Raw genomic sequence first — 15,214 nt, 5'->3', positions numbered from 1 at the left:
ACAAATTTAGTGTCATGTGTCATTATTCAGGCAACAACATTAGCAAACACGGATCAGCACCGTCCCATGTAAATATTTGTGCAGAAGCTTATCACATGCTCTGATGATTGCTGAAATACTGTGATACCAACCAAGCTTCTTCTATTCTACATTCCCAAGCTGCAACTTAAGGCTTCTACACGTGCTGCATAGAAGTAACAGGACCGTTACACCAAGGAGACGAACAATGGATTCCAGTCTCCACAAGCATTACCATGATGAAGAGTTTGATCCCAGAGGGTTTATCGATACATATTTCTATAATGGAACTAATGATATGTTTGAGGAGGTGGTTGTGTATTTTACTACACAATTGTTTAAAACGCTCTCTTCAGGTACGTTCATTTATAGTTGATATTGAAGTTACAGTAAAATATTATCAAAATGTTTGGGGAACTGAAGTATGTGAATAAGAAATTGTGTTGTATTCTGTTAATACTTTGCTAATGTGAAAAACAATGTTGTCAAAAAATTGTGTATTTTCCTATTTTCTAACCGTTGAATGCAGGTCGTGTGAGAGGGGAAACCCTGCTTGATTTTTCCGCGGGACCACTCGCTTTCCATCTCTTAACCGCCTGTGATTTCTTCAGAGAGATCAATGTGATAGAATTTACTGACGCAAATATCAGGGAATTTGAAATGTGGAAGAACAAGGAGCCCGGAGCTGCTGACTGGTCTCACGCTGCAAAAATAGTTTGTGAGCTGGAAGGGAAGAGGTAAAGTATATTTCAGTGGGGCAATGTGAGGTGAGGTAGAGAGTGTCAGTGTGGGAGAGAAAGAGTCAGTGTTGAGAAAGTGTCAGTTTGGAGAGAGAAAGTGGAAGTGGGATGGGGTGAGTGTGTTAGTGAAGGTGGAGAGAGTGTCAAATGGGGGAAGGAAGAATGTCAGTGAGGGGAGGGAGAGTCAATGAGGGGACGGGTAGAGAAAGTGTCAGTGGGGGGATGGAGAGACAGTGTCAGTGGGTGGGTAGAGAATGTCAATGGGGTGGTGAGAGAGTCACTGTGGGAAGTGTCAGTTAGGGGAATGAAGACTGTTAGTGGTGGGAGGGGGAGAGAGATGCAGTGGGGAGAGATAAAGTGTCAGGTGGGGGAAAAAGTGTCAGTTGAGGGAGGATGAGATTGTAAATGAGGGGAGGGCAGATAAAGTGTCAGTGGGGGGAGGGAGAGAAAGGGTTAGTGGTGGGGTTTGAGAATGTCAGTGGGGTGGAGAGAGAGTCAGTGGGGGGGAGTGTCAGTTAGGGGAAGGAAGAGTGTCAGTGAGGGGAAGGAGAGAGTCAGTGGTAGAGAGAACCCTTTTTGAAATTGAACCGCTTAAATCCATGGACCAAAGGAACCGGACGATCTGCTGCGGATCAAAATTCATCAAAAATATTCGCCCAACTCCATTAGTTAGTTGAGTGACGATTGTACATTATTTTCTGCATGTACCACTGTTTGCTGCAAAACTGCCATGTGATCCTTGTTCATTTTGTAATTTCAGCGAGGAGTGGGAAGGAAAGGAAGACAAAGCAAGAAGAGCAGTGAAACGCGTTGTCAAATGTGATCTCACCAAAGATAACCCTTTAGAGCCTGTAGTCCTGCCACAGATGGACTGCCTGTTCTGCATTGGTGTCTTACAGGTTGTTAGCAAGGACCACCAGGCTTTCTGTAACAACCTGAAAAAACTAGCGTCAATGCTAAAAACTGGGGGCCACATGTTACTAATGGGGTCATATAATAATTCGTGCTATATGATTGGTGAGCACAAGTTCTTCTGTCTGTCATATGATGAGGAGTTTATAAGAGAGGCTGTTTGTGATGCAGGATTCATCATTGAGAATTTGGAAGCATTACCTACTAAAAAGACCAGCAATTTTGCAGATTATGATCATGTTATGTTTATGATAGCACGCAAGGAGAGGGAGGTTTAGTGATATAAGTTATACAACAATTTATCTGACACATTACCTACTAAATGTCAAAAATACAGCAAACATCTCAATGGCTACTTATAAAATAAAATGAATTTCATATTCCTAGGAATTGTAAACGTTTAGTGTATCTGCAGCAACATGACAGGGAAATATGTGTATGCATGTATTTATCTCTGTACCTACATTATATGTACATATATTACACAACCTTTATTATGTATTATTTACATTATCTTTACTAATATGTTAGAATTAGAATAAGTTTATACTATAAAAATGTAACCAGAGCTAGCAAGGAACTTAGAAAGCGTCACATGAAAAACACAGAAAAGGCTTTAGTGTAGACTAAGTCATCTTATTATGATAAGGGTAATATGGGGGACATGATCCAAGCCAATAAACTTAGAGAGAGTGTGGAGGTCTGTCTGCGCTTCTGTGTGCAGAGTGGCCAACTGAAGTATCAGACACTGGGGCTGCGCTTGAGGGAGCTCCGCTTGGCCACAGAATTGACCGGTGCAGGGGGCTGTAGGTTACTTACCTCACCTGCATCTCCGGTCTGGGGCCTGCTCACCTCGGCTGCTCCTGCGTGCCACCGTCAGGAAATAGTCAGGAAAGAATGGCGAATTCGGCGCAACTGCGCATGTCTGACTCAGAGAGGCTGCTGGGATGCTTCAAACAAACTTTATTGGAGAACACACAAGGGCTAACACCGCATTCTCCCCCTCAACGCGTTTCACCCTTAGGAATAGGGCTTTGTCTTGGACGAAGACGAAGCCCTATTCCTAAGGGTGAAACGCGTTGAGGGGGAGAATGCGGTGTTAGCCCTTGTGTGTTCTCCAATAAAGTTTATTTGAAGCTTCCCAGCAGCCTCTCTGAGTCAGACATGCGCAGTTGCGCCGAATTCGCCATTCTTTCCCAATAAACTTAGAGGGTTAGGGTCTAAAACACAATTTTTAGTGATTAAACCAGAAAATGAGGACATTATGTATAGCGATAAATATCCTCAATCCAGAAATTAAGTTTAAACCCCACACTGACACACTGACTCGCACTGACACACAGTGACGCACACTAACTCACACTGAAGCACAAATTCTACTCTAAGATACTGTATATAAAGTGGACTCCACAGATCCAAACTCTCCTGCGGTGAGTTAATAATGGGTATATATTTGGTAAAATATAATCTTCCAAAATTATAAAAAGATGAGTTTAAGACCCCAAATGCTAAAATAACAAAACTGAAATTATTAGAAGTTAAAAAGGCTTTAAAAGACCCCAAAACCCAATGGCTATCAAAAACTTACAACAACAATTACATTAATATCCTATCCCCAATCTTAATAGACCTTTTTAATACATGTTTGGAGAGAGAGCAGATCCCGAAACAGATGACGGGAGCGTGCACTGTGATACAGTACTCTATAATGATGGTAAAGACCCAATTAGCTCTGACAGGTACAGGGTGATTTTCCTGCTAAACACAGATCTTATGATCTAGTAAGATCCTTGTCAATAGATGAAATCCAATCCCTCCACGTCTAAAACACAATGAGCAGGTGGGGTTTATCAGCTAGGGCCAGGTGTAAAATAACATTAGGAAAACTATAAATATTCTAGATTATGTCAACGACACTAGACTCATGCAGAAAAGGCATTCGATATAATCAAATGGAGATACCTAAATAAGAGACTGGAAGCATTTGACTTTGAAGAGTCAGACCTTAGGGGGGTACAAGCTCTTTCCAAAAATCCTACTGCAATCCTTAAACTCCCTGGGGGAGATTTTAATCAAATAAAAATCACTAATGGGACAAGGCAGAGCTGTCCTCTTTGGCCCCTGTTGTTTACAATAGAGCAACGTGCAGCCACAATCAGAGAGAGTCCCAATATTAAAGGTATTAAGGTAGGAAACGAGACATATAACGTATCAATGATGATGTTATTCTCCAATCGATATGTGGAAAAAATAACAACAAAGCGCATATCCATCAATAAATCAATATAGACCTGTCTATATAATTATTGGTCACCTACATGTGCACTTCTAGACGTATGTGCCACTACCCAATATACCCATTGAGTATAACCACTGAGAGAGAAGATGTTTATCTCCTAAGAGATCCCATATAAGTTATGAGACCAATGTATATACCCACACCGAAGTGCAGAAGGATGGCTACAAAAGGGGAACCATGAATGGAATTTAACTTCTAAGTTACTGAAAGATTGTAAAACCGCTCATCCTTTTTGTTAGAAACTTTTTTGGTATATATATGAGATAATAAGGTGAATGAGGATAAACTGGAAGCACACAAAGTATCCAAGGGGATAAAAAAGATTCCTCTTTTTGTACTCTATATTATATTGTATTTTTACAAGTATTGGACAAGGCAGTCCTAGCAAAACAAATGTGCTAATATTGCCTATTTTAGTCTTTTGAATCGGTATACTCAGTTAAAAACAAAAATAATAAAATGTTATTACATCCAAAATAATAATCAGTGACTCAGTGAAATATTTACAGTGAATAATTGTTTAAAAGAACCCTACATAGGGGTGGAGTGGGTATGAGACTCTATATTTGTAGTTTACAGACTATTAGTCACATTAATATGTGTGTCTGTGTTTCTTTTTAGTCCACTCCGACGTGTAATTTCCAGTAATACAGCTTAACCCCGTTATAACGTGATCCGTTACAACGCGAATCCGCTTATAACGCGACGCAAGCGTGGCTCCCAATTTTTGCATTTATTAATACTTTACAACACGATTATTGTAACTTAAATACTTTATTGTACAATGCATACAATTGTACATTATTTCTAGCGCGATTCGCTTATAACGCGATGTGATTCTTTGCAAGCGTGGCTCCCAATTTTCATATTTATGAATACTTTACAACACGATTATTGGTGTCTTAAATACTTTATTGTACAAAGCATATAATTGTACATTATTTCTAACGCGATCTGCTTTTAGCGCAATGGGATTCTTTTGGACCCCAAGCACAGCGTTATAAGGGGGTTAAGCTGTATGTGAATATTATTTTACTTTATACTAAGGTGTGTACTAGTAATAATATTACTTTCATGAAAATAGTAATACTAATTTCTTCTAAAGTACTATAGGTAAAAGTTTGCAGAGGGAACAATGTAGGAACTGCTAGAGGTATATTATACAAGCTTGGAGAATGGCAAACATAGGATGTTCTTTATAATAAGCCCATCAGACATGGTATAAGGGCTGCACACAGAACTGCAAATATCTTTGTCCTAAGCAAGAAAACCCTCTCAAATGTTTCACCATTCCACAAACTTCTTTAAAAAAAACATAAGAACTGTTTGTCCTCCTTGGGGGAGGAGGGACTGGTTCTGTAGAAATGGACCACACACTATGTAACCTTTAGGACCTGTTATAAAACATGAATTGACAATTTCAGTATAGGATAGAATATAGGAGCAAACAAACATGGCAAAATGAAGAATTAGTAAAGTTAAAAATAGTTCACAAAGTCAACAGTTGTTATAAATTAATTTGCTATCATGTTTTAATTAAAGGTTTAAGAGCCAGACCCTTCTTTTACAATTTCACACATAAAGAAAGGTATTTAATCTAGCACCATGAAAAGATTACACCAAGCACATATTCCTCTTTCCCCTCTAAGGATTACAAAGGAGCATTCATCTGTCCTGCCCCCCAACATAACTGTACATGCATTGATTAACTAAAGAACCATCAGATTCAGCCAATAGTAATAAACAATATATTGAATAAACTCTGAAATATAATGAGAAACTCTAGTCGCACAGTAACTGCAATGTTGGGTCAGTAAATACTCCCAGGGCTAATAGCATGTGATTCCCCTACAGTTATCCCAACATATTTTAACCTGATGAGGAATTACCTAACATGGATGAGCTATCTCATGATATTCACATAATAAAAACTAACTATTGTGACCAAAATGTATCCAGTATTGTTAGCAGGACTGTGCAATGATTTTTGATCATAATATTATCTAATTGTACAATACATGATGTGGATATGGGCACATGGGATATTTTAGACAACTGCTTAAAATGTGTCATCATGCAAGTTTTCTATTGTGGGTTTCTTTGTTTATAAGAGTCAAAAGGGGCGTCGGCCCCAAAGCCCAAAGAGGCAGAAAGTGCCTAGGACAGCTCCCCTTGGATTGCGCCTGCCTCTGCACCCAGGGTGCCCTAGAGAGAGTCTGGATACTTTTTTCAAGCAGAACGCGCAGCTTCTCCTCAGCATTCACCTGTTTCTCCTTGGTGACCTGCAAACTCATACGCAGTTCTTGCAGCTTGCTCTGTAGCATGTTTTCTGCTTGTGTGCACTGCTCCAGGGAGACATGTTCTTCTTGCAGCACTCTCTCTGCATTTTGCAGTGCTGCCTGTTCATCTAACTTTTCCTGGGCCAATTGTTTCTTCTCCTCTTCTAATTCATGGAGTCTCTTATATCCTTCACTGGCTTGGACAGAGAGGGTCTTGCACATTTGGTTTATAGTTTCAAACTCACTTTTCCCCCCTTTGAAAGTTTCTCTCTCAGAAAGTCTCTCCTTCCGAGGGGCTCCAAGCTCTGTACAAAGCTCGTGAAATTATTTTTCAAAGAATTCCAGCGCAGTGTTAAGTTGATGAATAGAGCTGTTGTCTGGGCAGCATCAGTATATGCCTTCTGCAACTTACTTCACATGATAACCGGTCACTCTTCAACTGATGGTTCTCTTTCATGATATTCACATAATAAAAGCTAACTATTGTGATCAAAATGTATCCAGGATTGTTAGCAGGACTGTGCAATGATCTTTGATCATAATATTATCTCACTGTACAATACACCGACAGGATGTAGATATGAAAAATATAGAGTTCCACCCACTCAACCAGGGTGGTTAACTGGGGTGCATTATGGTAACTGATATATACAATACAGGTTCATCACACCAACCCTGTTGTGTAGTAGCTAGAGAATTGTACCACCATATGAAACGTAATGGGTTCGATTCCTGCATGTGTATTATATAAAATGTATTCACTGTTGGGCTGTCATTGGTCAGAGAAGAGTCATGTGACTCTCCTCTGCGCTCAAAAGTGATGAAGCAGGCAGAGCAGAGAGCTGCAGATGCCAGGTAAGTCAAAAAGCTTTGAATGTCATTAAAAAATAAATAAAACCTTGGATATGGTTTTAAATCAGGAGCCACGCTGAAACCATGTTATAAGTGGATCCGCATTGTAACGGTTTTGCACTATAACGGGGTTGAGCTGTATTAATAATAGTCCAATTATTATCACTATCTGAGCATTTTGCTTAATTTGTGTAACATCTTTCAAATCCGTTTGATTTCTACAGGTATCTGGCGAGTGCACACAATTGGGTATTTCTATCTCAAGTTTAGGAGTGAAACAAACATTTCTCTCTTTCCACTGATGTAGATATGGGCACAAGGGATATTTAAGACAAATGCTTAAAAATGTCTCTTCATGCAAGTTTTCCATTGTGAGTTTCTTTGTTTATAAAAGACACATTTTCCAAATAATAAACATAGAGATTGATTAGACCTTTTCATACTGCACATAAGCTACATACTCAAATGTTTCACATAGATACTTTATATACTATTACATATAAATTATAATGATAACACGTATAAACTCATTCATGGACGGAGGTCTGGGTGTTTAGAGAAAACCACAACATTAATAAAATAATACTTAACAACTTTTTCACCGCTGCATTTAAGACTGCTGTCCTCATGTTTGGGAATTATGGGAAACCGACATTCTGTATAGTTTGGTTATGTATAGGCCAGTGCAAACTTTAAGTAACGGTAAACCTCCCAAAAATATTCTGTATGTGTAATGAAGATAAGACGTGTTAGTATTAGAAAGCTTTTTAAATACTAATACATTTATGAAGCACACTCTGGTTGGACCATTAAAAAGGATGCAGAGAATATAGAATTTCCAGACTATACTGGATTGTTTGGCTTTCCACCAATACCTAGTTAATAGAAATGATTTTATGAAATAATTTTATTTATTTATTTAAAAAATATTTTACCAGAAAGTAATACATTGAGAGTTACCTCTCGTTTTCAAGTATGTCCTGGGCACAGAGAAAACAAATAATACATGGTTACAAGTACAGTTAAATAAATGAACAAGGTATACATTATATACAAGACATTGCATGCACAGTTAAAGAAAATATATATTATGAGCGTGTGAAACACTTACAGACCAGGTTAAAATGTGAGACAGCCTTAGATTTGAAAGAACTTAAACTGGTGGTGGATGTGAGGGTCTCTGGTAGGTTGTTCCAGTTTTGGGGTGCACGGAAGGAGAAGGAGGTACGTCCGGATACTTTGTTGAGCCTTGGGACCATGAATAGTCTTTTGGAGTCTGATCTCAGGTGATAGGTGCTGCATGTGGTAGGGGCGAGAAGCTTGTTCAGGTAGCTGGGTAGCTTGCCCAGAAAGTATTTGAGGGTGAGACAGGAAAGGTGAACTTTGCGCCTAGACTCTAGTGATGACCAATCTAGTTCTTTGAGCATTTCGCAGTGATGTGTGTTGTAGTTGCATTGGAGAACAAAACGACAAATTGAATTGTAGAGGGTGTCAAGTTTGCTAAGGTGGGTTTGAAGTGCCGAGCCATATACTATGTCTCAATAGTCAATAATTGGCATTAGCATCTGCTGTGCAATACGCTTTCTGACCAGGAGACTTAGGGAGGATTTGTTCCTGTAAAGTACCCCTAGTTTGGCATAGGTCTTGGTTGTCAGGGTATCAATGTGCATCCCGAATGTTAAGTGGGAGTCAAACCATAAGCCCAGGTATTTAAAACTAGTGACAGGTGTTAGGGTGGTGTTAGCGTTGGTTCTAATCAGGAGCTCAGTCACTGGAAGCTTTACAAATTTAGTCTTGGTCCCAAATACCATTGTTACAGTCTTGTCAGTGTTTAAAAACAGTTTGTTTTGGGAAATCCAGTTTTCGAGTCTCAAAAAGTCAGACTGAAGTATGTGTTGAAGGTCAGAGAGGCTATGGCTGTGTGCATATAGGATTGTGTCATCTGCATACATGTGTATTGAGGATTCCTTACAAGCTGTGGGAAGATCATTAATGAACACTGAGAAGAGTAGGGGCCCCAGAACAGAGCCTTGCAGGACACCACAGGTGATATCCAGGGGGTTGGAGTTAGAGCCTGAGATGGACACATGTTGGGATCTTCCTGATAGGTAGGACTGAAACCAGTTTAAAGCATGTTTCCCTATTCCAGAGCTCTGGAGTTTGTTAAGCAGGATAACATGATCAACTGTGTCAAAAGCCTTTGCAAAATCTAGGAATACTGCACCAGTGAGTTGTCCCCGTTCCATTCCACACTGGATTTCATTGCAAACTTTTAGCAGGGTAGTTACGGTGGAGTGTTTGGGACGAAACCCAGACTGGAATTGGCTAGGGAAATTTGTCTTGGTGTAGAAATCGCTTAATTGGGAGTGGACACATTTTTCCATAACTTTGGATAGAATTGGGAGAAGTGAGATTGGCCTGTAGTTTGAGACAGTGTTTTTGTCCCCACTTTTGAAGATTGGGACAACTCTGGCAGTTTTCCAGGTCTTAGGGATATGACCTGCAGACAGGATAAAGTTGACTATGGACGCAATTGGTTTGGCAATGGCTGGGGCACCAAGTCGTAGGAACCTAGATTGTAGTAAGTCGACTCCACATTGGCTGCTTAGTTTTAGTTTGAGGAGCGCTTGTGTAATCTCCTCTTCAGATACTGGGCTAAATTGAAAATTGTGGGCAGTGTTGGGAGGGGGTGGGACTGTAGGGATACTCCCAGGATGAGATTCATGTTTGGGGTTTGTGCTGCATTTCGCTAATAAGTTAGTGGCACACCCCACAAAGTAATCATTGAATACATTTGCAATGTCAGTGGGGTTTGACAGAGTAATATCCCCCTTAGTGATATTACTTGGTTGTTGATGGTTAGGAGGCTGGAATATATTGTTGATAACCTTCCAGAAGTTAGCTGGGTTTGATGTATTTTGGTGGAGATTGTCAGAGTAATATTGTGCTTTTGCATGCCTTGTTTGCCTTGTGCACATGTTCCGCATGCATCTGTAGTGATTGAGATCCTTGGTAGTGCCAGTTACTTTGTAGCTTTTCCACAAGGCATCCCTGAACTGGTAGAGTGCTATAAGGTCAGGTGTAACCCATGGAAGGTGGGCCCCCCGTACCCTTATTTTGCGTAGTGGAGCATGGGTATCGCAGAGTTTTAAGAACTCGGATTGGAAATAGTCGAGCGCAGAATCAGGGTCGGGAATTAAATCGATTCTGTGCCATGGGCAGTTGGTAAGGTCATCCAGAAACTGTTGTGGGTTAAAGTTTTTAAATGTTCTAGTGAGGAGAACTTTAGGGCTTGAATGGGGTGGTTTAATTTTCCTTACACAGTACACTATTGCATGGTCACTGAAAATATCGGGAAGGATGCCAGAGGATTGGATTCTGCTGGGGTTTGAGGAGAGAATCCAGTCTAGCAAGGAATGGTTATGCGATTTCAGGTTTATCCGTGTGGGTTGGGAAATGAGTTGTGATAGGTTAAGTGATTTGAGTTGTATCTGGATTTTGTGGTTTTTAGGGTCAAGCCAGTTGAAGTTGAAATCCCCTAGAACTAGCAGCTCACTCTTCTCATTCAGAGAGGAAATGGAGCCAAGAAATTGGGTGATATCAGTCAAGGATTGTAGTGGGGCTTTAGGGGGGCGGTAGATGCCAACAAGCAAGATGGGCTTAGAAAAGGGGAGTCAGATTTTGCCAACTAGAGTTTCAAAAGAGGGTGGACTTGGTGGGCAATTTAACAGTGTAAATTGTAAGGTGTCTGCAATATAAAATAACACCCCTCCTCCTCTCTTTGACCTATCTCTCCTAAAAATGGAGTATCCCTGAATGGCGAAATTTGCATCAGGGGTTTTAGGGGATAGCCATGTTTCTGTAAGAACGATGGCTTTGGGTTTATGCATAAGGCACCATGCCCTTAGTTCATCCAGTTTGGGCAGCAGGCTCCGGATGTTTATATGGGCGACAGATAGCCCTTTTTGGAATTTAAAGGTGGAATTCTCAGGGGCATGGGACAGAGCTGAAATGGGAGGACCTGGGTTAGTTTCAATATCACCTGCTAGAGAGAGTAATAGTATGAGTAGAAATTTGGTTAGTTGTTTGCAAGTTGTAAATGTGTGGTGTTTGCCATTTGAGTGAGCAGTGGTTGGTGTGCTGGTTTTTAGAGTTCTCCACCAACATTCAGTAGATAGTGCAAGGCTTCTGAGTAGTCCAGGGTGTATGGTGATGTTGGGTGTGGGCCAGGATGGAGGAGTTTGTAGTGGATAGAGGGAGTAACATCTCCATGAGGCCAGGAGAAAGAAAAATGTTAAAAGACATAGCAGGTTCATGATGCCAGAGGTAGGCAGTGCTGCAAGGAGCTGTTGTGAGCAGAGTGAGTGTGTGCAGACTAAACAGCAGGGGTGAGCCTGTACCTTGTCAAGTGTTTTGCTGCATTGCAATGCTAGGGTCAATTCAGGGTTTAAGTGTTTTATGCATTCAGTTTTGGGAGAGGCTGCAGTGAAAGATGTTGTAAAGGGGTGGGGGGTTAAACTATGCAGGCTAACAAGCTTGGGATCATAGTGTGATCTGAATAGCTTACCGTTTGTTGTCTTGAGTAAAAGAGTTTGCAGTAGAAGCAGTCCCCAGTCACATCTAGTCAAACTGTAGTCTAACTGTATCACTTAAAAACCTCACTTTAAATGCCTCACTGCCTAATGCAGTTCCTGCCCAATGCAGCAAAGGTGTATGTATTATACAGAAAAAACAGTCACATGACCCTCCCCCTCCCCAATCAGTCAGCTTGTTCCATTTGGTCAATTAACAGCACAGAGTTAAGAGGGGAAAAAAAAAAAAAAACCTTTTTACATTCAAACATACTAACTTATATCAATTCTACAAGGCCAGATTCAGTCTTATACTGGACGAATGTTGGTCATTTATTAATAAATAATATTGTATTTTCTGCTGAGCATGATAGTTAAAATATGCTGTATTTGCAAGTATTTCACATTAATATTTTGCACTGATGGGGAAATATTTGTGAATGCAAATGAAAACAGCAGAAGTTTGTACCATATCCAGTACCACAATGAATTAAATAAATCTACATACAGATGCAGCAGACGTTATCCGAACATTTCACGATTTGTATTCCTGGGCATACCCAGGTCATGCCGCATGATTTCTTCAAACTATCCCTCGTTAAGACATGTGTTTACTAGTGTTTCTATCAGGTGTAGAAAATGGCATTTTACCGTTGTTTGCAATACCGTCAAGAAACTCAAGAGGGTGATCGCGAGTTGTTGTATTATAATCTAAAAATCTAAGTGCAATTCAACCTGTATTTTATTGCCGTACAGTTCTGCAAGTGTGTGTGTGTAATTATAATTTGAAGATTAACGTTACGAGTTCATACTGCATACTGTACATGGGAAAGAAGTCCTTTCTGAGGCTCCTTAGCCATACACAAATCCTCTAACTGTAGAAGATTAAAAATATTAGCACACACATCAAAAAAAGTATTTTTAACGAATTAAATGTGTTATTTGTACAGGATAATAAAGGGAAAAGGAGTAATACAAAAATACAAAGTCGCCTCGTCTTCCGAATATATTTATTCTGTGCATGTGTGTACGGTATGTCTTATTGGAACCTGGTTGAAACGCGTATGCGTGTCATCACTTTTATGCACATGCATGTCATCACATGTATGCGCATGCGTGTATGTAATTTCCTCATGGAGTCGCTAGATACTGTATGTGCTAGACCCAATCATTTCTGACTGAACCACCAGTGCTCAAGCAGGGATATGCTTAAAACCTGCACTGTTGGGGTTCCTTCAGGACTGGATTTGGGTACCATTGTGCAAGACTACAGAACTGTTAGTGTATCTAGATAGTAAAAATTAAGTTATTTTAATATTTTTTATTTATTATTATTTATTTTATTTTCTAGATTTATATATTATTTTGTAAATACTGTACAGTACTGTATTCTGTACAGTTTTCAATGACACATTTTTACATATTGAAATGCCCAAAGAATTTTAGGTAGTATACAGTAGTACTAATGTAAGTGTATAGACAGTAACACCCAAAAAAGTATCATTTAAAGAATACATTTTTTTTATTTGTACAGGAGAATAAAGGAAAAAAGAATAATACAAAAATACAACATGCCTCTAATTTTTCTCTAACCACTTTAAGACCATCAGTGTGAGGGATAATGGTATAGAGACTGGTGACATCCATGGTCACCAATAATATCTCCTTATCATACTGTATATCTGTAAAGACCTGATTTTGTCTAAAAAGTCAAAAAGTGTCTTTAATATAAGACTTTCCCTTTGTCACTAACGGTTGTAACAATGTGTCTACATAAAAAGATAATGGTTGGTTGATGGAATTTGTGGCCGATATAATCGGCCTACCTGGGGGGTTATGCCAACTCTTGTGTATTTTAGGTAACAAATAAAATATTGGTCGTCGTGGGTGCTCTATTGTCAGAAATTTTTTCTCCTTTTCTGTGATCCATGAATTCCCCAGTCCCAATAACAAAATCTGTTCAATCTCTTTCTGATATATGTTTGTAGGATCATGTGTCAATTTAGCGTAGCAATTTTCATCTGCTAGTTGTCCTATATTGTTCATAGTTCTGTAGTTCTAACGCTCCACTTTTATCAGCTCTTTTTAAGATTATTTTAGGATTATCAGCCAATTCTTTAAACTTTTTTTCTGACTTTTGTTTAGATTGTAGTATATGTGATGCTTATTCTTGAAATAAGTATTAACATCTTTTTTTACCAAATTCATAAAAACTTGTACTGCTGGATTTTTCACAGGCGGTACAAAGTTAGATATTAATTTACATACCAGTTATTTATTGGTAGATACCCTAGAGGTTGATTGTGGCTGTTTGTTGTCGCACGGCCAGTGTCCTGTTTAAGAAAAAAAGATTTCAGATTTAGTTTTCTCTCCATTTATAAAAATTCTACTTCTAAATCAAATCTATTGGCTGTGGCAGTGGGTACAAAAGAAGGACCTCTAGATACTGTCGCGGCCAAGTTTATTCGAGCATTTGCCCGGTCTCGGCCGCGACAGTAACCGGGCGCGCGCCGGGGTGTCCCGGGCGCGCGCCGAAGCCTCGGAGGAGCGTCCTCTGATCGGGGCTTCCCCCTCCCCTCTCTGGGTCCGCCGGGTCCCCCGGAACCCCCCACCGCCATCCCCCACATCGCGGGACACCAGGGCTCCCTCGGGGAGCCCTGGGCATGCGCGCAGGGGGCGCAGGCACCCGATGAAGCGTGACCGCGCATCGGTGACGCGCGACACGCCGAGGGGATTCGGATAGCAAGCCGGGACATCTCCCGGCTTGCGGAACTAGCCGCACTCAAATTAAATGTGCCGCCTCTGTAGCACTTCTAATCTACTTTGGACAGTGCAGTAGTCAGAGAGATTTATGACAAGACTTTGCGCACTACTTAATGACGGGGTCTGAGGATCGGCGGCGTCCATGGGTTTGTGTCTCCCCCTCCTGGTCTTTTGTCTTTGATGATGTCCCCCGTCCTCCTCCTAAAAAAGAGCTGGACGTCCCTGGTGTCTGTACCCGTATACCATCGGCTGATGAACTAGCCTCTGAGTCACTGGAAAGAACTTCTCTTCTTTTTTGTATATTTCTTGTCTCTCTTTTGCATGAGTATCTGGTGCGTCTTTCTTGTTTTGTACATTGATAAACAGTATTATCTTTATAATCTCCTACTACTTTTTTAAATTTCTGTTTTTTTAAAATGGACTAAATTACCAAGCCCATCCATAAAGTAAAGCCTTTCACTTGAACCAGTTTCACACTAAGAAAAACTGGAATGTACTGGGAGATATTCAACGTCTCAGTGGCCCCCACCATTGCGTTTGATAAAGAGCGGCAGGCTCGAAACACGTTGGTGTGGGCCACTGGGCTCCGTTATGTAGCTGTTTGCCTCATGATCCATTAAATATATTTTTTATACATGGGACACACTCTCTTGCAATCGTTCTCTCTACACTGGTGTAGCAGTGCTCCAAGTTTCCTGATATTCATCTATCTGCGAGTTGTGGAAAACAGAAGCACACATTGCTGGAGGAAAATCATCACCTAGAAATGTGAGTTCATTA

The 15,214-nt window shown here is 40.3% G+C and overlaps 1 protein-coding gene across 1 annotated transcript; it reads left to right on the top strand.

Moving 5' to 3' along the window:
• The first annotated feature begins 226 nt into the window (after positions 1 to 226).
• On the top strand, positions 227 to 1,948 carry LOC142498069 (indolethylamine N-methyltransferase-like). The gene is made up of 3 exons (XM_075606576.1): positions 227 to 374; positions 548 to 755; positions 1,519 to 1,948. The coding sequence occupies exons 1-3, from the start codon at positions 227 to 229 to the stop codon at positions 1,946 to 1,948; spliced, it is 786 nt and encodes a 261-aa protein (XP_075462691.1).
• Positions 1,949 to 15,214: the final 13,266 nt, after the last annotated feature.

This window comes from Ascaphus truei, chromosome 6 (genome assembly GCF_040206685.1).
Source record: "Ascaphus truei isolate aAscTru1 chromosome 6, aAscTru1.hap1, whole genome shotgun sequence".
In the NCBI taxonomy this organism is placed as follows: domain Eukaryota; kingdom Metazoa; phylum Chordata; class Amphibia; order Anura; family Ascaphidae; genus Ascaphus; species Ascaphus truei.
The sequence above is the reverse complement of the archived record's forward strand: the minus strand, read 5'-3'. Positions and strand labels throughout refer to the sequence as shown.

What these genes read in the sequence shown, in the direction of transcription:
- LOC142498069 (XM_075606576.1), top strand. Translation starts at nt 227, where the DNA reads ATGGATTCCAGTCTCCACAAGCATTACCATGATGAAGAGTTTGATCCC. An exon ending in GTTTAAAACGCTCTCTTCAG is followed by an intron (nt 375 to 547) that starts GTACGTTCATTT and finishes CGTTGAATGCAG; the next exon opens with GTCGTGTGAGAGGGGAAACC. An exon ending in TGTGAGCTGGAAGGGAAGAG is followed by an intron (nt 756 to 1,518) that starts GTAAAGTATATT and finishes TTGTAATTTCAG; the next exon opens with CGAGGAGTGGGAAGGAAAGG.